At 42.0% G+C, this 27508-nt stretch overlaps 1 protein-coding gene across 1 annotated transcript in view; it reads right to left on the reverse strand.

The window, feature by feature from the left end:
* The window catches only part of usp19 (ubiquitin specific peptidase 19), a 133555-nt gene that overhangs the window by 87657 nt on the left and 18390 nt on the right, over positions 1–27508 (reverse strand). Inside the window, 3 exon segments of the mRNA XM_052018449.1 lie at positions 1561–2067; positions 9919–10055; positions 19204–19332. Of these exon segments, the coding sequence (XP_051874409.1) occupies positions 1561–2067; positions 9919–10055; positions 19204–19332 (773 nt within the window).

The raw sequence follows: 27508 nt of genomic DNA on the forward strand, positions 1-27508 counted from the left end.
GGAGAGGGATCGACGCTTTCATTTATGAAGACTGAATGGTTGCGTTTGTTTTCTTTAAAGCAAGGAAGCAGGGGCTATCCAAAATTATGAGAGGCATAGATAGGGTAGATAGTAAGCAACTTTTCCCCATATCAGAGTTGTATAAAACCAGAGGGCAAGAGATAGGTGGTTTAAAAAGATAGGTGGGAGGAAGACTACTATCACCCAAAGGGTGGTTGGAGTCTCAACGCACTACCTGATGGGGTGATGGAGACAGATGGTATTTATGGAGTACCTGGACCACACTTGGATCACCAATGCACAGCAAGCTCTGGGGCAAGTGCTGGAAAATGGGACTGGTGCGGATGAATCCTGGATGGTTGATGTAGACATTGGGAGCTAAGGGCCTGTTTGTGTCCTATACGACTCAAGCCTTCAGATATCTAGGACAAGTTTTTCACTGTACCTTGGTGCAAGTGACAATAATAAACCAATTCCAGCTGGACTCAAGCACTAGAATTTCCTTCCTTAACACTCTTTACCCTGCCAACTCTTCCTTTCTTAAAATTCACCCTCTAACCTTTGAAGCCCCCCCCCACCCCCCCAACAATATATGGATAATTTCTGTTCTGATTGGCCACATCTTGCTGACCTGTAAATAAGAAAGAGAATCACTGGTAATCGGCAATTACACCTTGGGCTTCCAGGCATAAATGGCCAATCAGAAGTCTGGTTCTTGAAGGGCAGGTTGGGGGAGCTCATTCTCTCCCCTGCATCTGGAAAATGTTCAAGTGGGTAGGTATCGCATACACTGGACCCAGCCAGCAGGATTCTGCCTCAATGAAGCTTAGGATACCTTCCCATGTCAAAGTACTGCATCAGTGCAAGTACAGTCATTTGATCAACAGCTTTCTGAATTGTCTGCTATCTTGAGGAGACTGGTCAAGTAGAGAGCCATGTTTACCAAATCCCTGGCGAGCCAGTTCTTTGGTCACATATGAAGTACTCAAGTTATTTTCCTTCTTTCTATATGTACTTTATATTTCTGTTCATATTGAATTGCACTGAGTCAGTGTAAAGGCCACTTATTTTGGAGTAAAAGAAACTCAAATGGCAAAGCGGGGCCAACTTTTAATTACATTAAATCAAATGGAATCAGACCCAACATTAATAAGCGGTCAGATTCCAATATCTCTGGCCTGGTCAGCATTTATTCCCACCCCTAGTTACTCAGTGAAGGTGATAGTGGGTCATTGAACCCCTTTTGACAGATCAGCCTGCCAGGCCACTTTGGAGGGCAAATGAAGTTCATTTAAGTGACGTTCGTTAGGTTTTTTACAAATCTGAGTGCCTAATGGTGAAGTTTACTGTGACCAGCTTATTATGTTTTAAAAGTTTTGTTTAAACCAAACTAAAATTCTGAAAATGCTCTGTGCAATTTAGGTAACATGAGCTCAAAATACAAGTCATAGTGTTTGGAATACAGGTCTAAAAACACAACCCCACATGTGAAAGGATTTCTTCCAGAGGTTCAATTTGTTAGCAAACTTCACACAAAAGCAGCAGACACAGAAAATGTACCTCAGCTTTCTCAGTTGATGCTTGCCTCATATTCACTTCACACTTGTCTTCCATGTGCCAGTCTCCCTGGGGACCCCGGCCGTTCTTCACCACCTTACTTTCAACTGTGGAATCCAATAGTCCTCCGACAGCATCACTCATACGGAGTTCATTTGCTGGGCTTTTTGGACTTTCTGCAGGCTTTGTGTGCTTTTCAAAAGTAGTGTCTGTTCCTTCAGTGGACTTGACATAGACAGGCTGTGTTGCAAGGGGCTCATGGATAACTCGAGTGTTATCCAGATTCTTGCACTGAACAGTACGTTTCACCCCAGGCTCCGGCGGTGACTCTGTCTTTCCCAGAGCTTTCACTTTGATGGGGCGTTTAATTCCGCGCTCTGCTTTTGCTTTCTTTTCTGTGATGTCAGACAATTTTCCTGATTTTACCTCTTCAAAACTTTCACTGGGTATAACCTTCTCCTTCCCAGCATCTTTTGGTGGAATAACTGTGGACTGCCCTTTATTTTTCTTCTGCAATGGCAATGAAAACACAAGTCAGTGTAAAACCTGCACCTTCAAACTGCATTTTAAAGAATTGTAGAATCTTCCAGCACTAGGGCAATTTGACCCATTGTCTGTGCTAGGCTCTTTGAAAGGCCTCTGATTGGTCTCATTCCCTGCACTTTCCCCAATAGACCCACAATATTTTGTTCAAGAAAACATCCATTTCCTTTTTTAAAATTGGTACGGAACTTGCTTCCTCCACCGTTACACTATGCAGACAAAATCCTCATCAGCCACTTGAAAACACTTATTCTGCTAGATCAACATGTCAATTCCTCATGGAAATATCTGCATACAATTTGCTCTCATAGTCAGGTCACAGAATGGGTGATAGTCTCAAACATAGCTACAAAACCAATTATGAGACAGGAGACAAGCAAGTTTGATGAAACAGAACACTTTAGGATTAGCAAACAACACCTTTCGCAAATCTTCTTCTAATTAGCTCTCACTTCCTCCTACATGAAGCACTTTCGACATTTTGTAATAGCCAGCATAATAACCTAATTTAGTTAAATCAACTGCAGGCAAATTACAGGTTACTCCTAATTACCTTGGGTATTCTCAAACACTTTTCCTTTCAATGGTCAAAGCCTTGCAAGTGTCTTACAGTACACTATGGCTCTCTTGGACACAACACCTCTAGGTGAACAAGCTTAATAAGTTTTAACCAGTTTTAAAGCAGTCACCGTACTGTTGCAGCTAATGAACTGCTCTTACCTTATTTAATGCACTCTCTCTATATTCTTACAATATTCTCTGGAGATAGCTTTTAACCTTGACATAGAGGCCTTTGAAACATTAACCTGCTATTCAGCAAGTCAATTGCTGGTTATTCAAGAGTCTACTTGTAAAACTTTCACTGTTGTGGCAAGTGAAGCAGAACAAAAATAGCACAGCAATTGCATCTAGTCAGCAAAGCAAGTAAAGGCAATACCCAGAATAGAACCCAGGTACACAGACCCGGAAGGAAAACAGTCTGTTGTCAACTCACCCCAGCCAAGTCCTTGTCCCAATGCCACTGTGTGAGGAGCTAACAGGAACAAGGGAAAGAAATTGTGTGCAGAGAATACACAATGCTCAATGGGTGCCTCTATTAATCTGACATGCTGCAAACAATGAGGCAAGAGGTAGAAAATCTGGATGTTATTTAAATCTGTTTTGATCACTAACGAGTGATGCTCATTGTCATATGCACAGGTGGGTGTTGCCTGCCAACACCACCCAACTTTAAATATAAAAATTGGGCACCCAATGCACTTGCAATACTGACAAGTAATCAGTGGATCCTACAGCATACAGTCCATTGTTCCAATTCTTTGAAAGACCTACTCAATTAACAGGTCTCCCTTCCCTTTCTCTCAAGACCTGCAGTTTGCTTTATTTACTCAATTCTTTTTTTTGTATATAAAGAGTTACTGAATCCTTTTCAGTGCATTTCAGTCACAAGTCATTCTGTTTGGTTTTACAAATGACTGAATTTGTGCCTTTTGAAAGCAGACCCTCCTACTCAGAGGATTTCCTTCCAGTGTTGAAAAACAGGAGTTGATGAGAGTGAAGGCTGCCATGGTTGACCACAGTTATTCCAAACTCAAAGTCTGATAACCACCCTGGTTATTTTCCTGGAGGGTTAATTTTTAACCAAATTATTGACAGGGACCTGAGAATAACTTGATAACAAATGAACCCAAAAGACCTGACAAAAATCAGTGGGATACATGGTTAGCAGAAGGAGAGGACCAGGATACATGACTGTTTCTCATTCTGTTCTTGGCACTGACCAAATTTGCCTTTCAGAAGTATTTGAACACTGGTCACTCGACACTGAACACCCGATTCATTAACTAATGGAGGCTCAGTACGCTCACAATACTTGCTGAATGTGATCCCATTCTGAAACTTAATGTTTTTCTGAATTGTACTTCCATTAGTAGATGTATTCATTAATCTAACAATTGGCAGGAGGGTGACAGGCAATCAAGTTCAGGCCACATGCAATAAATATTGGTTACAATGGGTTGATTCCAATGCACATAAGGAGCCTGCAAAACAGCTGAAGTGATCTGTTAATACTTTGCAAAGGAAATCAATCTGCTTGCTGTCACAGGACAAAAATCTTTTGAAATCTGATATGGTCAATTAATATTTGAAATGTTAAGTGGCAGCTCTATTTCACAAATGACTAACTTTACTATTTCAAGCCAGGAAATCTTGCTCTTCTAATATTAGCTGAGTATTGAAACAAAGTCACTGGTCATATGTTGGGATGAAAATATGACCTCTCCTTCAGGAAAAGCAAAAATTAAACTGCAAGCAGGAAAAACTTCCAACCCTACGGTGCCTTTCACAACCTCAGTTTATTCTGAGGCACCTTACAGTTAGTGAAGCATTTCTGAGTGTAGTCACCATGGTAATGAGAGGTGACAGACAAGTTGTGCAGAAGAAGCTCCCACAGACAGCATTGCAGGAATGACCTAATAATCTTTCTGTAATATTGACAAAGGGATAAATATTGTACACAGGAAAAATCTTCAAAATTATTTCATGGGATTTTTTTGCATTGCAGGATCTGATTGGTCAGGCGAGCCTTGGTTTGAATATCACATCCAAAAGCTAGCACCTGCAATGATCAGACTTGTCTGACTTGATGGCACAATTCAAAATTGAGTGAGAATAAGCCCAACAACTCCAGGCCAGTCTGTTTAACATTGGTGATGGGAAAGGTTTGAGAAACATTGATATGGGAGAGGATCAATAGTCACCTGAAGGAATTAATTATCACAAGTCAAAGCTGATTTGTTGAGGGCAAATCTTGTTTAGCCAATTTGATAAAACTCTGATGAGGTAATGGATAGATTTAATGAGGGTAATGCAGTCAATTTGGCATACATGGACTTCCAGAAAGAGTTTAAGGTCCCACATATCAGGCTCATCAGCAAAGTTGAAGCATGTGGCATAAAAGGGACAGTGGCAGCACGGATACAAAGCTGGCTCAGTAACAGCCGGTGGTGAATGGTTGGTTTCCAGATGACAGGAAGGTAAATAGTGGGATTGACGTTGAGGTAATTGCTTTGATCTATAGGAATGATGCTCCCTTTGAATGAAAGCCACATTTTCAAAATTTTCAATAAACCTTGGCAGCATTGTGAACTGAGAGAAGGATAGTGATAAATTGCAGCAGGATAATAACAGGGTGGTAGGAAAGGCAGGTGTGAGGGCAAAGCAATGCAGGCTGATGTATTTTGGTAGGAAGAATGAAGAGAGGCAATACTGAATAAAGGACACTGTTCTAAAAGGGGAGCGGGAGCAGGAGCAGACAGACTTGAGGTTATGAATGCACAAGTCCCTGAAAATGGAAGGGCAAATTGAGAAAGCAGTTAATAAGCTGCACACAATGCAGGGCTTCATCAATGCAGGCAGAGAGTATAAAAGCAGAGAAGTCATGCTGAACCATTATAAAACACTGATGTGGCTACATCTGGATCACCGTGTTCAATTCTGGGGGCCATGTTATAGGAAGAATATTAAGGTATTGACGGGGGAGTCCAGAGGAAATTTAAGGGAATGGCTTGTGGGATGAGGGACTTCAGCTACAAGGATACACAAGAGGGGCCCAGACTGTTTTCTTTAAAGGGGACATGTGATAGTGGCCTGGACACATTGAATGGAAGGAGGTTGTCCCCGTTGATGGACGGGTCAAGATCCAGGAGGTTACAGACACAAAATTAAGAATGACATAAGGAAAAACCCATTAATGCAAGGTGTGGTTGGAATCTGTAATGTACCGTTGCACAAGTAGTGCAAGCAGGTTCCAGTGTGGTTCTCACCACAGAATTGGATAAAAATATGTTCTGGAAAAATTTACAAGGCTAGGGAAGGGGCCGGGGACCAGAACAAATGGAATTGCTCTGGTAGAGTGTTATCGTGGGTAACCATTCTATGATATTGTTTATTCTTAAAGATATTAAAGAATATGATATTCTTTACCAACTTTCACCTCATTTAATCATTCCCACTTTCCACCTCACAGACCTGCCCTTCATTCCCTCTCTCCCATCACAAAACCAATCATCCCGTTTCCTCTCTTTAAAAACGGTTACATCTTCAAATTCTCAGTTCTGATAAAATGCCATAAACCTGAACTCTTTTCTTCTTTGAGTTTCTGAAGGTTATATGATTCTCTGTTACTGGTGTTAAGTGCATATTTACTTAAGCAGCGAGTCACCACTTGCCATAACATAAATTCTGAAGAACACAAGAAATTAGTCTTTTCCTCTATTTCCACAGAGGCTACCTAATGTATCAGGTCAAAAACCCTTCATCAGGACCTTGACCAGAAACATGAACTGTGTTTTTCTCTCCCCACAAATGCCACCTAACCTGCTGAATGTTCCCAGCATTTTCTGCTTTTTTTTTCCAGATTTGCCTTTGCAGCTTTCTGATTTTCATTTGCTGCCTCATGCAAATTAGCTGGCACGTATACCCAGCAACAGTGACCACAACACAAAAGTAGCTTGTTGACTGAAGTCCTTTGGGATGCTCCGAGTAAACCCAAGATATTATAACCTTTGTTTCTCCTTTACCTTATTGAAGATGTTGCCTCACTGCATGCTCTTTTATATTGCAATTGTTATCCTCGATTGCAACACTGACAACATTCAAGATTAAGTTGCAGAAATGAAGGATTTGTTAATTTCCTTCATTAATTCCTGATATCATGGAAATTGACCTCCCATCAGAAACTGAATATGCAAAATAACCAATGCGGAGCAAGTGCAGCAAATCAACAAGAAAACAGTTTCTACTAAGTTATATGTGAGAACAGCGATCAACATCTACCCTATACATGCTCAATCATGTGCATCACCATAACTCAATGTATTGCCTGCAGATTCATTCTCATCATCAACATTCAATAAAATGAGCCCCTCTGTTTTACACTTTTATAATTGGAGTTTGCACATTCATTGCGATCCAAAATCTGATGGTCCAGAGAAGGAAAAAAACCAGAAAATGTTATTAATGCCAAGAAGTTCAGAGTTGTGGAGCTCAGAAACAGAAAACAAAATATGGTCAGTACTGTCTATAAGCCCCCAAACAGTAATGAAAATGCAAGAATTTAGAGGTGCATGGAATAGTGGTAACTCAACAATCTTAACGGGAATTCAAATTATTCATTTGAACTATCATTCATTTAAATTAACACCAATAATGAATTCAGAGACCAGCACATTCAGGATCTTCCACTAGTGTGCCGTGATGGGATAATTAATGATCTAGTAGTTAAGAAGCATTCAGTGAAGAGTGAGCATGAGATGATGGAATTGTATACAAGATTGAAAGTGATGTAGCTCAATCTTAAACTAGGTTCTTAAATCTAAACAAGGAGGCAGGTGGCAGTGGTAGATTTCAAAATTACATTAAAAAGGTATAACTGCAAATAAGAAATAAATAACACTTAAAGAATTAAAGTTTACAACCAATCTTTCTTTAGGGAATAAAAACCCCAACAGGAAAAGTGGTCCATCTGCAGCTTTTAAGTTGCGTGCTGTGTGGTCAAAAGAAAAAGCTTAGAGATTCATAGTTATACAGCACGGAAACAGGCCCTTCGGTCCAGTTTATCCATCCCAACCGTGATTCCCATCTTAGTCCCATTTGCTTGTGTTTGGCTCATATCCCTCCAAACTTTTCCTGTCCATGTACCTGTTCAAATGTCTTTTATAATGTTGCCAATAAAAAAAAACAGTAGTTCCAAGGGTAAAGAAAATGTTAGAAATCAGCATGAAATGTCAAGAAATTGATAAGGAAAGGGAAAGTAGTACAAGAGTGATCTAGCTAGAAGTAACAACAGCAACAACCTCCAGATATTTAAAAGGAAAAAGGTTGGCAATAATTAATGTGGCCTTTATAGACAGGATTATATTGGGGAATATAGATATGGCAAAAAAAATTAAATATCAAAAGAGGATGTGGGAAAACCACCAAAAATAGTGAAGGACTACATATCCAAGGGCAGGCATAGTAGTGGAGCGGTTATTACAGCACTAGCAACCCGGGTTCAATTCTGGCTGCTGTCTGTAAGGAGTTTGTATGTTCTCCCCATGACAGCGTGGGTTTCCTCCGGGTACTCCGGAAGTTGTGGGCATGCTACATTGGCGCCAGAAACATGGCGACACTTGCGGCTGCCCCCAGAAAACTCTACGCAAAAAGGTGCATTTCACTGTGTGTTCTGATGTATGAGTGACTAATAAAGAAATCTCATCTTATCTGAATGAGGAACTCAAAGAAATTACTATTAATTTCTCCAATGCTAATTTGAAAGGTGATAAATCCCCAGAGTCTGTTGATCTATATCCCAAAGCTTTGAAAGAGGCTTTGGAGATGGCTGTTGTTTTCCAAAATTCCACATCTACATACCATCCTGGAACATTGTGTCGGTCTGATCTACTGACCCAAGGATACTTGTGATAGAGAGAGAGGATCAAAAGGTTTACCAGACTGATTCTGGGTTCGGGAAGAGCTGGATGTTGGTGGTAGATTTGTCGTGAGGCGAGATTAAGCAGACTGTCCTCTCAAGATCCTACAATGGAGAAGTGATCTTGGGTTCAGTTATGAGGATGAAGATGAGAAGGAATAGCGGGGGTGGAGGGGAAGGAGGAGAAGGGAGCAGTATCTTGTCTTTAATATATTCAGATGGACCTCCACAGCCACAGAAAATTTCAGAGACCCATTCTGTTCAATTGTCACTGAAACCAACTACCCAGGCAACAAAAAAAAGGTAATCAAAATGGTTCAAAGGAAACTATCTCAGGCAGGAATGCAAAAGTGGATGCTTCAATTGTACAGAGCCTAGGTCAGAGCTGACCTGGAATATTTTGTTCCATTTTAGGCACCGCACATCATAAAAGCATTAGGCGTGAAAAGGGTCCAACACAAATAGACCAAAATAAGAGGTCTAAACTTGTTAAATTATAAAGCCACCTTACAGAAACTTGACTTAAAAGATCCAAGGTTTAGAAATCTGTGTTTCTTTTATTAAAAGAAAAGTGTTTCAATAGTTTACCCACAGAGAAGTGTTTTCTGGAGATCCCAACAACACCTCAAAGCTACAGATGGACCATTTTGGAATGAAATAAAGTAGAACGTTTTTGCACAGAATGAATAATAGAATTTCTCCATCAAAAGCCGTGGATACTAGCAGGTGAATAAAATTTTCAAGGCCAAAATAGATTTTTGTCGCAACTTAAAGAATTTGGATAAAAGTGGGTGAATTAATTTGGAAATAAAGATTAGAAGATAAAGTAGACAGCAGATGCTGGAATCTTGAACAACAAACAGAATGCTGGAAGAACTCAGTGGGTCAAGCAGCATCTGTGGAGGCAAAAGGTGCAAGTCAGTGTTTTGGGTTGAAACCTGGCATCGGACTGAGGGGGAACAGGAAACATTGCCAGTATAGAGCACTACGAAGGAGAGTAGAACGATAGGCGATAGGTGAAATCTGATGGGAAGGGGCTGATGGACAGATGGAACCAGCTGGTGGGAGGGGATGGGAGAGGTGAACAAGGGGTCAAAAGAGAAAACTAGGTTGTCAGGCTGGAACTCTCTGCCCCAGAGATTTGTGGAGGCTTGTTCATGGAAGAACACCACCTTCAAATACATTTAGGGCTGCCAATAAATATTGGCCTTGCTAGCCATGTCCCCATCCAAGGGAAGAGCAACAAAGGCCATTTGGCCCACTGAGTCTGAAAACACCTCTTTGAAGAGCAATTCAGTGAGAAATAACAACAGTTCTATCATATGCTGGTGATTTTACTATACCATGAGAGATGACCATGTGTGCAGTGGAATCTTCTTTGGCATAACAAGCTGCAGGAAGTTTCCCTTCTCCTTGTACTGTAACTTACTGCACGAGCTCTCAATCTCTTCATGGAACTGACAACTCCACTGGCGTCCATCTACATTACAAGGTGTCACAGCAAGAAAAAGATTAAATGAAAACAAAATAAACAAAAAGTATTTTTTTTTTTAAAAAGTATAACCCAAGATCAGTTTCTGAAACTTGTGCCATTTCTCTGCCCTGACAACCTGCTCAGCTCCCCTTTCAAATTCCTGTCTTGATGACTATAATTTTTATATAAAAGTTAAATTATATAAATGTTAAGAAAGAATGTACAATTTCAAATCAGGTTTAATTATTTCAAGCCTTCTTCAATCCCGCACCATCTGATGGCTAAAGTTAATTGGAAAGTATGAATACAGAAGTGACATAGCAAGAAACCAAACTGCAAAAGCTCCAATATATACATGTTAATCTTTGTGATTTTAAAGAGTTACTGCAGGTCTCACAGACTGAAATGGGAAAAATTATCTTGAGGAATAAGAAAGTGGCAGAGAAATTAAACAAATGTTTTGTCTGTCTTCATAGTAAAAACAAAAAATGTCACAATGGGTGTAGAGCGAACAAGCTGAAAGAAGATAACATTATTTTTTAAAAAATGTAGAGGAGAGAATAATGGGACTGTGAGGCAATAAATCCCCATGACTTGATGACCTGCATCCCAAGGCGTTGAAAGGTTTGTCTCTGGAGATAGAAAACACCAACCTGAGCGTGCACCAAAATTCCAGAGACTCCACAGTTCTCGTGGTAATGATTTTACCCCACCATTTAAGAAAGGGGGGTGGGTGGGAGAAAATGGCCAACTATAGACCAGTTGGTCTGACATCATAGAATACAGCACTGCAACAGGCTATTCGGCCCACCATAGCTGTACCATCCATGATGCTCTTGTATAATTTATGTAGAACTTGTGTTCCGTGTGTTGTCTGCATCTATGTGCCTGTGATGCTGCTACAAGTTTTTTATTGTACCTGTACCTCACCATACTTGTGCATATGGCCATGAACTGAACTTGACTTGGTCCGTATCCCTCCATTTTCTGCCTGTCTAAATGTCTCTTAAATGTTGCTATCATATCTGCTTCCATCACCTCCCCGGCATCTACCACTCTATGTAAACAAAAAAGTTACCTTGCACATCTCCTTTAAACTTTGGAGACACAAGAGGTTGCAGATGCTGACCTGGAGCAACCCTCAGTCCCGATGTGGTTTAACCTGAAATGCGACAACTTCTTTCCTTCCACAGATGCTGCATGACCTGAGTTCCTCCAGCACATTGTTTTCTTTAAACTTTCCCTCTCTCACCTTAAACCTATGCCCTCCAATATTTGACATTTCCACCTGGGAAAAAGACCCTGACGATCTACCCTATCTATGCCTCTCATGATTTTAAATACTTCCATCAGGTCGCCCCTCATCCTCCAACATTCCAGAGAAAACAATCCAGGTTTGTCCAACCTCTCCTTATAGCTCATAACCTCCAGGAAACATTCTGGTGAACATCATCTGTACCCTCTCCGAAGCCTCCACGTCCTTCCTGTAATGCAGCGACCAGAACTACATACAATACTCCAAACGTGGCCTAAGCAGTGTATAAATCAATAGGAGAAACAATGGGACTGTGAGGCAATAAATCTCCACAACTTGATGACCTGTATCCCGAGGCTTTGAAAGGTGTGTCTTTGGAGACACAAAACGACACCAAAAGCTGCAACATGACCTGCCAACTTTTACACCCAACCCCTCGACTGATAAAGGCAAGTATACCATATGCCTTATTTACCACTCTGTTTACTTATGTTGCCACCTTCAGGGAGCTGTGAACTTGCACCCCAAAATCCCTCTGAAGGGACCTGCTATTTACTCTATACTTGCCTCTTACATTTGACCTCCCAAAGTGCATTACCTCACACTGGTCTGGATTAAACTGCATCTGCCATTTCTCCACCCATATTTCCAACTGATCTATATCTTGCTGTATCCTTTTAGAACCCTTCTCAATACTACAACTCTGTCAAATTTTTGTGTCATCTGTAAAGTTGCTAATGAATCCACCTACATTTTAGTCCAAATCATTTATATGCAATCACAAACAGAGGTCCCAACAGGTCCCTGTGGAACACCACTGGTCATGAACCTCCAGTAAGAATAAAACCCCTCCCCCACTACCTTTTGCTTTCTATGACCAAGCCAATTTTGAATCTAATTTACCAAATCTCCATGTGCCTTAAATCTTCTGGATCAGCCTAACATGAAGGACCATAGCCAATGCTTTACTGAAGTCCACATAGACAAAATCCACTGCCCTTCCTTCAATAACCGCCCTATCTTCGATAACTCCTCAAAAAACTCGTTTATAAGACATGACCTCCCTCACACAAAGCCATCCTGACCATCTGTAACAAGTCCATGCTTTTCCAGATGTGCGTAAATCCTCTATGAATCGCCTCCAATAATTTCCCTACCACTGATACAAGGCTCACCACCCTATAATTTCCTGGATTATCCCTATTGGTCTTTAAGAACAACATTTTCTACTTTCTAGTCCCCTAGGACCTCCCCTGTGGCTAAAGAGGATACAAAGATCTGTGTCAAGGTCCTAGCAATCTCCTCTTGCCCCTATCAATATCCTGGGATATATACAGGCCCTGGAGACTTATCTACTTTATGTTCTTCAAAAGACCCAACAGCTCCTCATTCTAGGGCATGTAGATACCAAGAAGATCAGCATAGAACCAAACAGCACAAAACAGGCCCTTCGGCCCACCATGTTGTGCCATCCATCAAACCACCCTCACACCATCTAACCCTTTCCTCCCGCATATCCCTCTATCTCACATTCCTCCATGTGCCTATCCAACAAACTCTTGAACCTGCCCAATGTATCTGCCTCCACCACCACCCCAGGCAGTGCATTCCATGCACCAACCACTCTCTGGGTGAAAAACCTCCCCCTGACATCTCCCCTGAACCTCCCACCCATAACCTTAAAGCCATGCCCTCTCGTCTTGAGCATTGGTGCCCTGGGAAGGAGGCGCTGGCTGGCTACTCTATCTATTCCTCTCAATATTTTATATACCTCTATCATGTCTCCTCTCATCCTCCTCCTTTCCAGTTAATAAAGCCCTAGCACCTTAAGCCTCTCCTCATATTCCATATGCTCTAATCCAGGCAGCATCCTGGTAAATCTCCTCTGCACCCTCTCCAATGCCTCCACATCCTTCCTATAATGTGGCGACCAGAACTGAACACAATACTCTGTGTGGTCTAACTAGAGTTTTGTAAAGCTGCATCATCATTTCGCAGCTCTTAAACTCAATCCCACGATTTATGAAAGCTAACATCCCATAGGCCTTCTTAACTGCTCTATCCACCTGAGAGGCAACTTTCAGTGAACTGTGAATATGAACCCCCAGATCCCTCTGCTCCTCTACACTGCCAAGTACCTTGCCATTTACCTTGTACTCTGCCCTGGAGTTTGTCCTTCCAAAGTGTACCACCTCGCACTTCTCCAAATTGAACTCCATCTGCCACTTGTCAGCCCAGCTCTGCATCCTATCAGTATCCCTCTGTAAGTTCCAACAGCCCTCCACACTATCCACAACACCGCCAATCTTAGTGTTGTCCGCAAACTTACCAACCCAGCCTTCCACCCCCTCATCTAAGTCATCTATAAATATCACAAAAAGTAGAGGTCCCAGAACCGATCCCTGCGGGACACCACTAGTCACAGCCTTCCAATCCGAGGGCACTCCTTCCACCACAACCCTCTGCTTTCTACATGCAAGCCAATTCCTAATCCACACAGCCAAGCTTCCCTGGATCCCTTGGCCTCTGACCTTCCGAAGAAGCCTACCATGAAGAACCTTATCAAATGCCTTACTAAAATCCATAGAGACCACATCCACCGCACTACCCTCATCAATCTTCCTCGTCACCTCCTCAAAGAACTCTATCAGGCTTGTGAGGCAAGATCTTCCCCTCACAAAGCCATGCTGGCTGTCCCTAATCAGTCCACGATTCTCCAGGTGTTCATAGATCCTATCCCTTAGAATCCTTTCTAACAGCTTACCCACCACAGACGTAAGGCTCACCGGTCTGTAATTCCCTGGACTATCCCTACTACCTTTTTTGAATAAGGGGACAACATTCGCCACCCTCCAATCCTCTGGCACCATCCCCATGGACAAAGAGGACTCAAAGATCCTTACCAGCAGTTCAACAATCTCCTCCCTCGCCTCTCGAAGCAGCCTGGGGAAAATCCCATCAGGCCCCGGAGATTTATCTGTCTTGATATTATTTAACAACTTCAACACATCCTCTCTCTTGATATCTACAACCTCGAGAACATTACCCTTATCAGCACTCCCTTCCGCGTCATCAAGACCCCTCTCCTTGGTGAATACCGAAGAGAAGTATTCATTGAGAACTTCTCCCACTTCCGCCGCCTCCAGGCACATACTCCCACCTTTGTCTTTAATCGGACCTACCTTTACCCTAGCCATCCTCCTACCCTTCACGTAAGTGAAAAAGGCCTTGGGATTTTCCTTAACCCTACTAGCCAACGCCTTTTCATGTCCCCTTCTAGCTCTCCTCAGCCCTTTCTTAAGTTCCTTCCTCGCTACTCTATATTCCTCACTGGCCCTGTCTGAACCTTGCTGCTTATACCTTATGTGTGCTACCACCTTCTCCCTAACTAGTTGTTCCACCTCTCTTGTCACCCACGGTTCCTTCACCCTGCCATTCCTTCTCTGCCTCACTGGGACATATTTATCCCTAACATCCTGCATAAGATCCCTGAACATCGACCACATCTCCATGGTACATTTCCCTTGAAAAAGAACATCCCAATTTACACTCCCAAGTTCTCTCCTTATAGCCTCATACTTCGCCCTTCCCCAATTAAATATCTTCTTGTCCTCTCTGCACCTGTCCCTGTCCATGACAATTTTAAAGGTTATGGAGCAATGGTCACTGTCCCCCAAATGCTCACCCACCAATAGCTCCTTCACCTGTCCTGGTTCATTTCCTAAAACTAGATCTAGCATGGCATTCCCTCTAGTTGGCCTGTCGACATACTGCGTCAGGAATCCCTCCTGGACACATTTAACAAATTCTGTCCCATATCCCTCCTTTATATCACTATCCCTCATGTCCTCCTCCTTGGAGAATACTGATGTTTAGAACTCATTTAGTATCTCACCCACTTGCCCTGGCTCCAGGTATAAATTCCCTCTTTGTCCGTAAGGGGTCTTACCCTCTCGCTAGCTACCCTCATTTCTAATTTATGTACAAAATACCTTATCAATTGGGGAAAATGAGAAATTATCATTAACAAAGTGGCAGTAGAATAATAGGATTGGGCAGAGTCAACATGCATTTACCAGAGAAATCACATTTGACAGATCTGTTCTTGTACCCAGCAGGCTAGATAAGGGGGACCAGCAGGGGGTGCTTTTGTATTTTCAGATGATCTTGGAAAATAGTGCGGCACAGCTGCTGTTGCCTGTAGAATGACTGCCTCAGCACCAGCAACCCAAGTTTAATCCTGACCTCTGGTACTGTGTGGAGTGTGTACGTTCTCCCTCCAACTGCATCTGTTTCCTCCAGGTGCTCCAATTTCTTCCCACATCCCAAAGACGTGCAAGTTAGTAGGTTAATTGGCCACTGTAAATTGCCCCCTAGTGCGTAGGTGAGTGGCAGAATCTGGGAAGGAGTTGATGAGAATAAAAAAGGGGACTGGTAAAGAATGTGTAAGATGGGGTGCCTGATGGTCAGCAAGGACTTGGTGGGCCAAAGGGCCTCTTTCTCTATCTCTCTACAGCAGTGCAAAGGAGTTCACAGCTTCAATAGTGGAAGCCAAAATGAGAAAGATTAGAGACCCCCTTTGGGGATGAGCAAGTGGCCAAAGTTAGAGAACTGCAGTGGTTTGCAGAGATGGTGGTTAGGCCATGGGGATATTGGAAAACAAGAATTTTGAACATTTAAGCCTGCTGATTTGGGAGCCAATGCAAATCAGTGAGTATGCATCCAATGTCGTGAGTTAGGATGCAGACTGCTCAAGTTAATGAAGGGTGGAAGATGGTTACAAATTGTATCACGGCAGATTGTATGGGCCAGAGGTTCTAACCCCATTAGTCATTGATGGTATATATGTAATAGATTATCTTGCTGTGAATATTCTGTAAATGTGTCTTGGGTATCCATATTAAATGCTTCCACTGGAGTCACACATTCACTGGCTTTGTGTACTGTGCAAATATTAATTACTTTATTCAATTCAGGAACGAGCTGTGGCATTTTCCACAGAAGTCACAAGGCTACATTTCCAATCCACCATTCGGCTCTTCATACAGCAGGGAATTATGCAATTTGCTTGAGAAAAACACTTTAAAAAGAAATCCAAGTACCTTACACATTTAAATATAATCATTAAAATGTACAGCACAGAAACAGGCTCCTTGGGCCTACCTCATTGGCATTGACCATGATGCCCACCCATGCCGGTTCCATCTGCCTACATTACGCCGGTATCCATCTACACCCTTCCTGTCCTCGTTCCTGCCCAAACGCCTTTTAAGCATTGTAACTGTATACGCCTCCACTACCTTTGTTAGCTCATTCCTGATATTAATCTGCCTCTGTGATAAACTTACTCCTCCAATCTCTTTAAATTTCTCCCCTCACCTTAACCCCCTGCCTTCTAGTTCTAGACTCTCCGGCCCTGAGAAAAAGACTCTATCTATCCCATTTATAAACATCCATGAGGTCACCCCTCGGCCTCCTACTTTCCAGTGAAAATGTCAGCCTATCCAACCTCTGATCTTTACAGCATCCATTCTAGGCAACATCCTGATGAATCTCCTCTGCACTCTCTACTGTTACCACATCCTTCCTGTCATGTGGCAACTATAACTGTGTGGAATATTCCAAGTGTGGTCTAATCAATGCTTTGTATTGGGATTGGTTTATTATTGTCACGTGTACCGAGGTCCAGTGAAAAACTTGTCTTGCACACCAATTATACAGATCAATTCATTCACAACTGCAACATGAAGTCCCATCTCTTATTCTCAATGCCTTGGCCTATGAAGGCAAGAATACCAAATGCCTTTGTCACTACCTACCCACCCATATCACCACTTTCATAGAGCTTTGGACTTGTACCCCCAAGGTCTCTCAGTACATCAATGCTCCCAAGGTTCCTGCCATTTACTCTGTACGTCCTACTAGAATTTGACTTTCTAAAGAGCATGATCTCACACTTGTCTGGATTAAATTCCACCTGCCAGCAATCCACCCAACTTTCAGACTGATCTATGGTCCACTGCATCTTTAAACAACCTTCTTCATTATCCACGACTCCACCTATTCTCAAGTTGTCTGTAAACTTACTAATCAGACCACCTACATTCCCATTCAAGTCACTTATAGCGATATGACAAACAACAACGATCCCAGCGCTGATCTCTGCTGTACACCACTTGCTATAAACTTCGTTAGAAAAACACCCAAATTTACACATTTATTAACATTTAAAAGACAATTGGACAGGTACGTGGACAGGAAAAGTTTAGAGGAGTATGGGCCAAATGTAGACAAATGGGACTAGCTTAGATGAGCATCTTGGTCTGCATGGACCAGTTGGGCCAAAGGGTCCGTTTCCATGCTGTGTCACTCTCACAACACCCTCTGCTCCTATCACCATGCCAAGTTTGGATCCAGTTTGCCAAGATGCCTCAGATCCCTTGTGTCTTAAACTTCTAGACCATGCAGGACCTTCTCAAAAGCCTTAAAGTTCACGTAAACCACATCTGGCACTCTGCCTTCATCAATTTTCTTAGTTACTTCCTTAAAAACTCAGATGAGGGACATAATCTCCCCCGCACAAAACCATGCAGACTCCTCCTAATTAGTCCCTGCCTTTACAACTGAAGACATACCCTGTCCCTCAGAATCCTCTCCAACAACTTCTCTACCACTGAGGAAAGGATCACAGGCCTGTAGTTTCCGGGTTTATCCCTACCGCCTTTTTCGAACATGGGAACAACAGCAGTTATTCACCAGTCTTCCGGTGCCTCACACGTGGCTAATGAAGAAGCAAAAATCTGTCAGAGCCCCAGCAATCACTTGATTCCTTTGGCATCCTGGGATAGATCCTATTTGGCGCTGGGGATTTATCCACTCTAATGTGTTTCAGTATTTCTAGCATGTTCTTCTTCCTGATAGAGAAACTCCAGAAAACTTTCCAGGCTCTATGCCTTCTCCCTGGTGAACACCGGTGAAGTATTTATTTCAGATCACGCTCATATCTCCTGGCTCAATGCATACTGGTCCCTGAGAGGATCTATTCCTTCTTTGAGTAAACCCTTGTTCTAATATACATAGAAGATTTTGGGATTCTCCTTGACCCAACTTGCCAAGATCATTTCATGGCCCTTTTTTGCCTTCTTAATCTCTTAAATTCTCTCATATATTTCCTTTAAACCTCAAGTGACTCATTTGACTTTCCTACATCTCTCTTAACATGAGGATCAGAACAAAACCATGAGCGATTTACGAACTAGCCGTCAATCTTTGTGAAATTGTATTGAACACCCCAAGGGTGGAAACACGAAACTTAAAAATGACAGAGGACATGGAGGAATCACTGACGTGGCCAAGTAGGGACTGAACACAGGAAAAGATAATGACGGTGAGGGAATTAAGTGGAATTGCAGAAAACAATAAAAGTGATCAAACTATCAGAATCTTAAACAGTTTAGGAGCTGCTGCAACTGAGCTGAAGGATCCAAGAGATTATCCAGAGCCTGGGAATTCGTGGCTTGGGTAGTGTTGGCAGTAGGGTCATGATACAGAGCAACAAGTCATTGTCTTCTGGACCAGCACCTCCTCAGAGACGACGACAGTATTGGATGAAACAGAGGACTTTAGGTTTAGAGGGAGTAATGAGGAGGGAATGACAGGATCGCCAGCACAGCAGATCAAGAGAAATCCAGAGACAGGGATCTAGAAGTGCAGCAAAGTCTGGGAACAAGATTAAAAAATTAAATGTGCAAAGGAAGTTTAAAAAAAACATCCCAGGGAGATGGCAGTGTAAGAGTGCGCCATTACACACCTGCAGCCATATCCCAAAGGTTGTTCCTTGCTGCACAAGATCAATTAAGAACAGCAATAATTTTCCAATCATGTATCAACCAGTCTCACCTGGTAGTGTAATGATGCAATCAGAGTCTGTAAAAGCTGCATCAACCTCATCAACCTTTAGGCTCCCCTCTCCTGGCTTCAGCTTCACAATAACCTCATCTGCATTCTGTTTCCAGTCAACAAACAGATCTGTAAGAAAAAGCAGAATTACAGTAAATACTGAGGGCACTTGAAGCAATCTAACCACATTTCATTGCCCATTAGTTTGAAGTATTTACAAATGGAACAGGTTAACAAATTCATTAAACAGTGATACATCATCATAACATGTTCAAACATCAAAACTGAATAATTACCAGGCTAGTGTTTCCTTTTTATAACTAATCAATCTAAAGGAAAAGGAGCTGTTGAGATAGCTTAAAGGCCCAACTTCCTGGATTAGTATTTTCCTGATCTGGGAATACAAACCAAACCCAATTCACAATACTCAATTGATACAGTTATTATAAACGGGCAAGTCAGAACAAATTGTAAAAGCAGGAGACAAGCTGTACATGTAAAGAAGGGGGGGGTTAACAATGGGTACAAGCCCAAAAACCTCACCATTGCAACACATTGAAACAACCAAAATAGTAAAAGCACTAAGTTGGTAATTGGGATGAACCCTATGCAAACTCAGGCCAATCCTTTGATCTGGATGAAGGAATGTTGCCAGATACTTATGAAATTGTCTGCAGTCCAAAGGAAAATGGTCTTTGATATGCAAATTGAAGCTTCAGAATTCTTCACCCACGAGGTTATGGATGCTTAGCCATGGAATATTAAAACAAAAAAAACTATAAAATAAGAAAGCCCACCCTGCCTTTCAATAGCATGGCTGATTTGCCCTCGACCAAAACTGCACAGTAGCCCAGGTGTGACCTCACTAGTATCCTGCACAATTGTAATACTTCCCATTTCTAAACATCAACTGTCTCAACTTTTTTTTCCAGGGCGACAATGGCTATCATGAGGGGTCATAATTTTAAGGTGATTGGAGGAAGATACAAGGGGGATGTCAGGGGCAAGTTTTTTTTAAACAGAGTGGTGGGTGCATGGAACACATTGCCAGCAGAGGGTGTGGGGTCAGATACATTAGAGATACATGTGTCTATCTAAGAGTCTCTTAAATGATAGAGAACTGGAGGGCTACGTGGGAGGGAAAGGTTAGATACATCTTAGAGCAGGATAAAATGTCAGCACAATATTGTGGGCTGATGAAGGGCTTGTACTGGGCTGTAATGTTCTATGTTCAAAATAAAGTCAAATATGCCATTTGCCTACCTAATGTGTTGCACTTGATTATTCTCATTCTGTGATTTATGTTCAACAACACCTGGGTTCCTCCAAAAAATTTTTGGTCACTAGGCATGATCAAGGGATAAAAGGATCATGAACATAGAACAGTACAGCACAGAACAGGCCCTTCGGCCCACAATGTTGTGCCAACATAGCTAATCCCTCAGGTGGAAAATCGAAAACATACAGAATCAGTTGCAATTTTTTGTAGTGCTTGAGGGATCTAAAGCCTATCCCTGCTTCTCCTTTATGTTAATGATTTTCATTCCTCAGCAATCGCCAGCAGAGAACAACGTGAATCAGTGGAAGTATTTGTAAACTGATTACCAAAGAACATAGAACAGTACAGCACAGGAACAGGCCCTTCGGCCCACAATGTCTGTGCCGAGCATGATGCCAAATTAAACTAATTCCTTCTGCTGACACACGATCCATATCCCTCTGGTCCCTGCACATTTATGTCCCTATCTAAAAGCCTCTTGAATGTCACTACTATACCTGCTTCCACTACTACTCCTGGCAGCACGTTCCAGGCACCCACTACTCTTAAAAACTTGCACCGCACGTCCCCATTAAACTTTCCCCCTCTCACCTTACATATTCACTAGGATTCGACATTTCTATCCTGGGAAAAAGATTTTGGCCATCTACCCTGTCCATGCCTCTAATTTTATAAACTTCTATCAGGTCTCCCCTCAGCCTCTAATGCGCCAGAGAAACCAATCCAACCTCTCCTCGTAGCACATACCCTCTTCTCCAAATCCTCTACATCCTTCCTATAAATGCAGCCTAGTCAAAATTTTATACAAATACAATATGATTTCCCGACTCTTGAACTAACGCCTTCTTTACCACCCCATCTACTTGTGTTGCCAATTTCAGAGAGGTATGGACTTGGACCCCAAAATCCCTCTACATCAATGCTGTTAAGGGTCCTGCCATTAACTGTATACTTTCCCCTTACATTTGATCTGCCACTTCTCCACCCATGACTGTAACCAATATATATCCTGCTGAATCCTTTGATGACCTTCTTCACTGTCCACTGATTTGTGTCGTCTGTAAACTTACACTTAGTAAACTTACTAACCAAATCATCTACATTTTCATCCAAGTCGTATTCCACAAACGACAGAGGTACCAGCACTGATCTCGGACCTCCATCAGAATAACACCCTTCCACCACTACCCTGTCTTCTACAGGCAAGCCAATTCTGAATCCAAAGTACCAATTCACCTTGGATCCCATGCACCTTAATCGTCTAGATTAGCCTACCATGAGTGATCTTGTCAAATGCCTTACCAAAGTCCATGTAGACAACACTCACTGCCCTACCTCATCGATCATCTTGGTCACCTCCTCCAAGAACTCAATCTTTTTTGTAAGACTTGACCTGGACCTTTACCACTATTCCCCCTCTGATCTCTGCTGCTCTTCGACCACGTGCTCACCCAGATTCGCTACCACAGGAATGTGTCCTTCCTGGGTACTTGTCTCTGCCACACTCCAGATGAATGGTCTCAACCCAAGACATTTCCCTCCATAGATGATGCCTGACCTGCTGAGTTCCTCCAACGCTGTGTGTGTGTTGCTCCATATTCCAGCATCTGCAGACTCCCTCGTGCCTCGACGTAACCCAATGTATGCTTTGTTTTTCTGTACTTTTTCTTTTCTTAAGTTTGGCACTGCCAATACCAAACAAGACTTCAAGAGGTACCTGCACACGTCTCCTATACTTCAAAGGCCAAGCCAAAAACTACTCTAAAATAAAGCGATCTTTTGGACTGTTTCTCCCTCTCAGTCCCCCCACCACCCCACCTTATGGATTTTGCAAGACAAAAGCAATTCCATGCAGGTATTCTGTCAAAGCCCATTGACCTAAAATACACTTTCCCTCTCCACAGACGGTGTATTATCTGCATACTATTTCTTGCATTTTGCTTTTGTAATTTTCATGCTGTTTTCCTGCTTCTATGTAACATCTTAAGAATAAACCATATTTTAGATTTGGCATCTTGATCCAACAATGCATATTAATACTTCTAGAGAAGCAAGCAGAAGGTTGTAGGTATTCCAGTCTGTTATATGACGTATGCATCAGCTTTTAGGTCAGAGATTTGATCTGCCTCTGCCCATCAGAAAAGCTATGTTCTTTCACCAGAAAGAAGATAGAGAGTATGTTTACTACTCAAAGAAAAATAGGATTCAAAAGGGAAAGGAGGACAATCAACTATGAGGAATTGTTTAAATTTTCAGTAGTAGTGTTGAGAACACAGTTTGTCTGGGTCTTGAGATGCACTTGCTTTAGTCCAAGAGACCCTCTGGCCTTAAAAGTCTAAGAAAATTGGATTTGTAAAACAAAGAACAGTACAGCACAGGAAAAGGCTCTTCAGCCCATGATGTTTGTGCCAAACATGATGCCAAATTAAACTAATGCCTTCTGCTTGCACATGATCCACATCTCTCCATTCCCTGCATAATCACGTGCCTGAAAGCTCTTGAACACCACTATTGTATCTGCTTCCACCACCACCCCGGCAGTGTGTTCCAGGCACCTACCACTCTGTAAAAAAAACACTTTCTCCTTCTCACCTTAAAGCTTATGCCTTCCAGTATTTGCCATTTCTATCCTGGGATAAAGACCACCTACCCTATCTGTGCCTCATGATTTTATAAACTTCTATCAGGTCTCCCCTAAGGGTCTGACACTCCAGAGAAAACAATCCAAGTTTGTCTGACTTATAGCTCATGCCCTCTAATCCAGGCAGCATCCTGGTGAACCTCCTGCACCCTCTCCAAAGCCTCCAAATCCTTCCGGTAATGCAGTGACCAGAATTGCACACAATACTACAAGTGCAGCTTAACCCAAGTTTTATACAGCTCCAACATTACTTCTAACTCTCATACTCTATGCCCTGACTGATGGAAGGCTAGCACGCTTTATGCTTTATCACCTTCCCTACTTGTATTGCCACTTTCAGGGAGCGATGATCCCTCTGTACATCAATGTTAAGGGTCCTGTCATTAACTGTACACTTTCCCCTTACGTTTGACCTCCCAAAATGCAACACCTCACACTTGTCCAGATTAAATTCCATTTCTCCACCCATATCTGCAGCTGATCTGTATCCTGCTGTATTCTTTGATAACCTTCACAAATCCACCCATTGTTGTATTATCTGCAAACTTACTAAAAAAAAATCTACATTTCTATCCGTTATTTATATATAAATATTACAAACAACAGGGTCCCTACAGAACACCACTGGTCAGAGAACTCCAGCCAAAATAACACCCTTCCACCACTACCCTCTTATGGTCAGGCCAATTCTGAATCCAAACTACCAAGTCACCGAGGATCCCATGCGTCTTAATCTCCTGGATCAGCCTACCACCAGTGACCTTAAAGTCCAAACAAAGAGCAATAATGGTTAACTGAAAAAAAATGGATTGAACCCAGGTCTCTGGTGCTATAAGGCAGAGGCTCTACAGCCGCACAGAGGAGGCTAAATGGTAACAATAATGGTTAAAGAGAGACTCACATCTGTAGAGGTTTAAAAGAGAACAAACAAACCAAGAAATTTTAAGCTAGTTTAACTTCAGTGGCAAGAAAATTACTGGAATCCATTTTAAAAGACTGCAAAAAAATATTCACCTAGAAAGGCACTGTTTAAGCAGGATGTCAACATGGGTTTAAGCAGCGTAGGTCTTGTCCAAATAAGGCAAGATCTTTATTAGTCACATGTACATTGAAACATACAGTGAAAAGCATCTTTTGCGCAGAGCATTCTGGGGGCAGCCCACAAGTGTCGCCATCCTTCCGGTGCCAACATAGCATGCCCACAGCTCCTAACCCGTATGTCTTTGGAATATGGGAAGAAACTGGAGCTCCCCAAGGAAACCCATGCAGACATGGGGACAACGTACAAACTCCTTACAGACTGCGGCCGGAATTGAACCCGGGTCGCTGGCGCTGTAATAACGTTATGCTATTAGCTACAAAATTTGATTGAATTTTTTGTAGTGGTGAGATATATCCCAGATGGACTTTTAGCAAGGCATTTGGCAAGATCCCACAGGCAAGCTAATTGTAAAGTGAGAGATTGGAAAATTGGATTAAAATTAGCTCTGTGGCTGGAAGGTTGATTATTGGCTGATATTTTTGTGACTGGAAGGTGGATATCAGCAGCAATCCACATTGCTCAGCATTCAGGCTTTTTCCCCTTGTAATACACATTAGTGAATTTGATCCAAAACACAGAGATAGCATGATAAAGAAAAGTTTGCAAATGACGAGGAGAAAAAGGTTTAGTCTAAAGGATGGTAAAAACTGCAACTGGGTAGAGAAAAATGATGTGGTATTTATTTTAAAAAGTGCAATGTTACGCATTTCCAGCAACAACAGAAGGGAATATACATTAAATGGGAGGATATTGAGTGGTGTGAAAGAACACTAGAACCTTGTAGTGTATGTCCACAGATCCTTAAAAGAAGCAGGACACGTCAATAAAGTTATAAAACGTAAGGGATTTTTTATTTTTTTAGCCAAGGAACAAAATATAAAAATAAGGCTATGCTGGAACTGTACACAATATCAGTTAGGCCACAGCTCAAGTACTGTTCTGGTCACATTACTAGAAAGACATGATTGCACTGGAAAGGGTGTAGAGGAGATGTGCAAGGCTATTGCCATGCTGGAAAGTTGAAGCTTCGATGAAAGATTGGGTCAGCCAATGTTGTTTCCTTTGGACAGGAGGTTGAGGGGAGACAATTGAAGACAAAAGAGACCTCAGATGCTGGAATCTAGAACAAGTCTCTAGAATCTAGATATTCAACTGAGGTGTATAAAATCATGAGGAACCTAGTTACACTTGTTAGAAAGGACCTACTCAGCCAAGGGATTATAAAGCAGGGTGCAGAGATCTGAGACAATTGCTAGAGAGATTAGATGAGAAATCTGGCAGGGGTGGGAAACAGCCAGGCAGAGCAGTCTAAAACTCACTGACTCGATGCCTGACAGTATGGTAGAGGCAGAACACTCAGCACACATTAAGATAGCCCATGGATGTGCACATGAAGAGCTGTGACTTCCAGCTCAATGGACCTAGTGCTGGAAGGTGCGATTAAGCTAGGTAGCTCTTTTTCAACCAGCACAGAAATGGGAAAAAATTGTTTCCTTCTGTGCTGCAAACACTGTATGATATTCCTACAATGAAGCTGTGATTTATCTAGCCCATAATTGCAGACTCACTGGTACTCAATGTGATGGGATTAAGAGGAGACAAAATGAATGCATTTAGCATTTAAATACTAACAAATGGAAAATTACAAAAGTTCTGGGTACCAGACTGCCTCCCACATTCTAGGCACTCTACCTAAAGAACATATTTGGCCTTGCAAGAAACATAGCACAAACTGCCAGAATGTTATCAGCGGTCACAGGATAAATTACTTAACTGAAGTTGTTATATAAATTAGGATAAAAACAGAAAATGCTGGAAACACTAAGATCAGGCAGCCTGTGCAAAGAGAATCAGTTAAAGTTTCAGGTCTGGGACCCTTCATCACAACTGTTCTTTCCACATCTGCAGTTTTTTTGATTTTCATATTGAACTAGGCTTCCATTCCCTACAAAATGGACAGTTCAGATGTCTTGATTAAGGCTTTTAGAATTTTGAAATGAATTCACAAGTCAACGTTTTCTGCTGGTTGGACAGGCTACAAGAGAATATGTTGAGGGGCTCTATTACATGTTCTAACCATTTTTAACAAAGAATATAAACTTGGTGAAGGCAGCTTTTGGCACGCTGGCCTTCATCAGTCAGGGCATTGAGTATAAAAGTTGGAGGTCATGGTGCAGTTGTACAAAATGCTGGTAAGGTCACACTTGGAGTATTGTGTACAGGTTTGGTCACCCTGTTATAGGAAATATGTTAATAAACTAGTAAGAGTGAAGAAAAGATTTACAAGGATGTTGCCAGGACTAGACGAACTGTGTTATAGGGAGAGGCTGGACAGACTTAGACTTTATTGGAACATAGGAGACAGAGGTGATCTTATACAGGTGTACAAAATCATGAGGGGCATAGATAGGGAGAATGCACACAGTCTTTTTTCTAGGGTTGGGGAATCAAAAACTAGGGGGCATAGGTTTAAGGTGAGAGGAGAGAGATTTATATAGGACCTTGAGGGGCAATCTTTTTACACTGGAATGAGGAAGTGGTTGAGGCAGCTACATGAACAACTTTTAAAAGACAGTAGGACAGGTACATGGATTGGAAAGGTTTAGAAGGTTGTGGGCCAAGCACTGGAAAATGGGACTGGCCTGGTCAGCATGGACTGAAAGGCCTGTTTCCATGCTGTATGACCCTATGACTATAACTCTACAAAAGGTCATTTGGCTCAAAAGGTAAATCCTGATAACTATGTTCAACACAAATCCTCTCATGTTATTTCACTGTATTTCCTTTGTTCCCTTCCACCTGTTTATCCAGTTTTACCTCAAGTGCATTGGTGCAGTTTGCTAGCACAGTGAGTTCGACATTGTAACCACTCTCTCATGAAGGAGTTTCATCTAAATTCCTTACTATACTTACTATATTACACATAGTTCCTAGTTCTGGTCACCTCCCAGATTACATTTACTTAACCCAAATGAAAAGAAAATGCTACATCTCAGCAACTTGCAATGTTTTGATCTCCTACTTGGAAACGAGAAGTCAACATGAACTGGTAATGCTGGAGTTTCTGGTTTCAGGTGTGAAGCAGTCACCAACACAACTTACTGGCAGCTCAACGTTAAACATCAACTAAGTCATATCAACACTTACAACCAAGAGAAAAATGTTGCTCATGTAGAGTGCATTTTTAAAATGCTAAATTCTCCCATTCTCCAAATTTTCTTGGTCACAAGGAAATACATTTTCCATTTGACTGCCCTGTTAACTAACAAATTGGGTTAAATCTACCATATACACATTTGTGCCAACTGCGTCCAAGACCCAGAGCTGTCGTCCTCCCCAGTAC

The sequence above is a fragment of the Pristis pectinata genome, chromosome 6 (assembly GCF_009764475.1).
Source record: "Pristis pectinata isolate sPriPec2 chromosome 6, sPriPec2.1.pri, whole genome shotgun sequence".
In the NCBI taxonomy this organism is placed as follows: Eukaryota; Metazoa; Chordata; class Chondrichthyes; order Rhinopristiformes; family Pristidae; genus Pristis; species Pristis pectinata.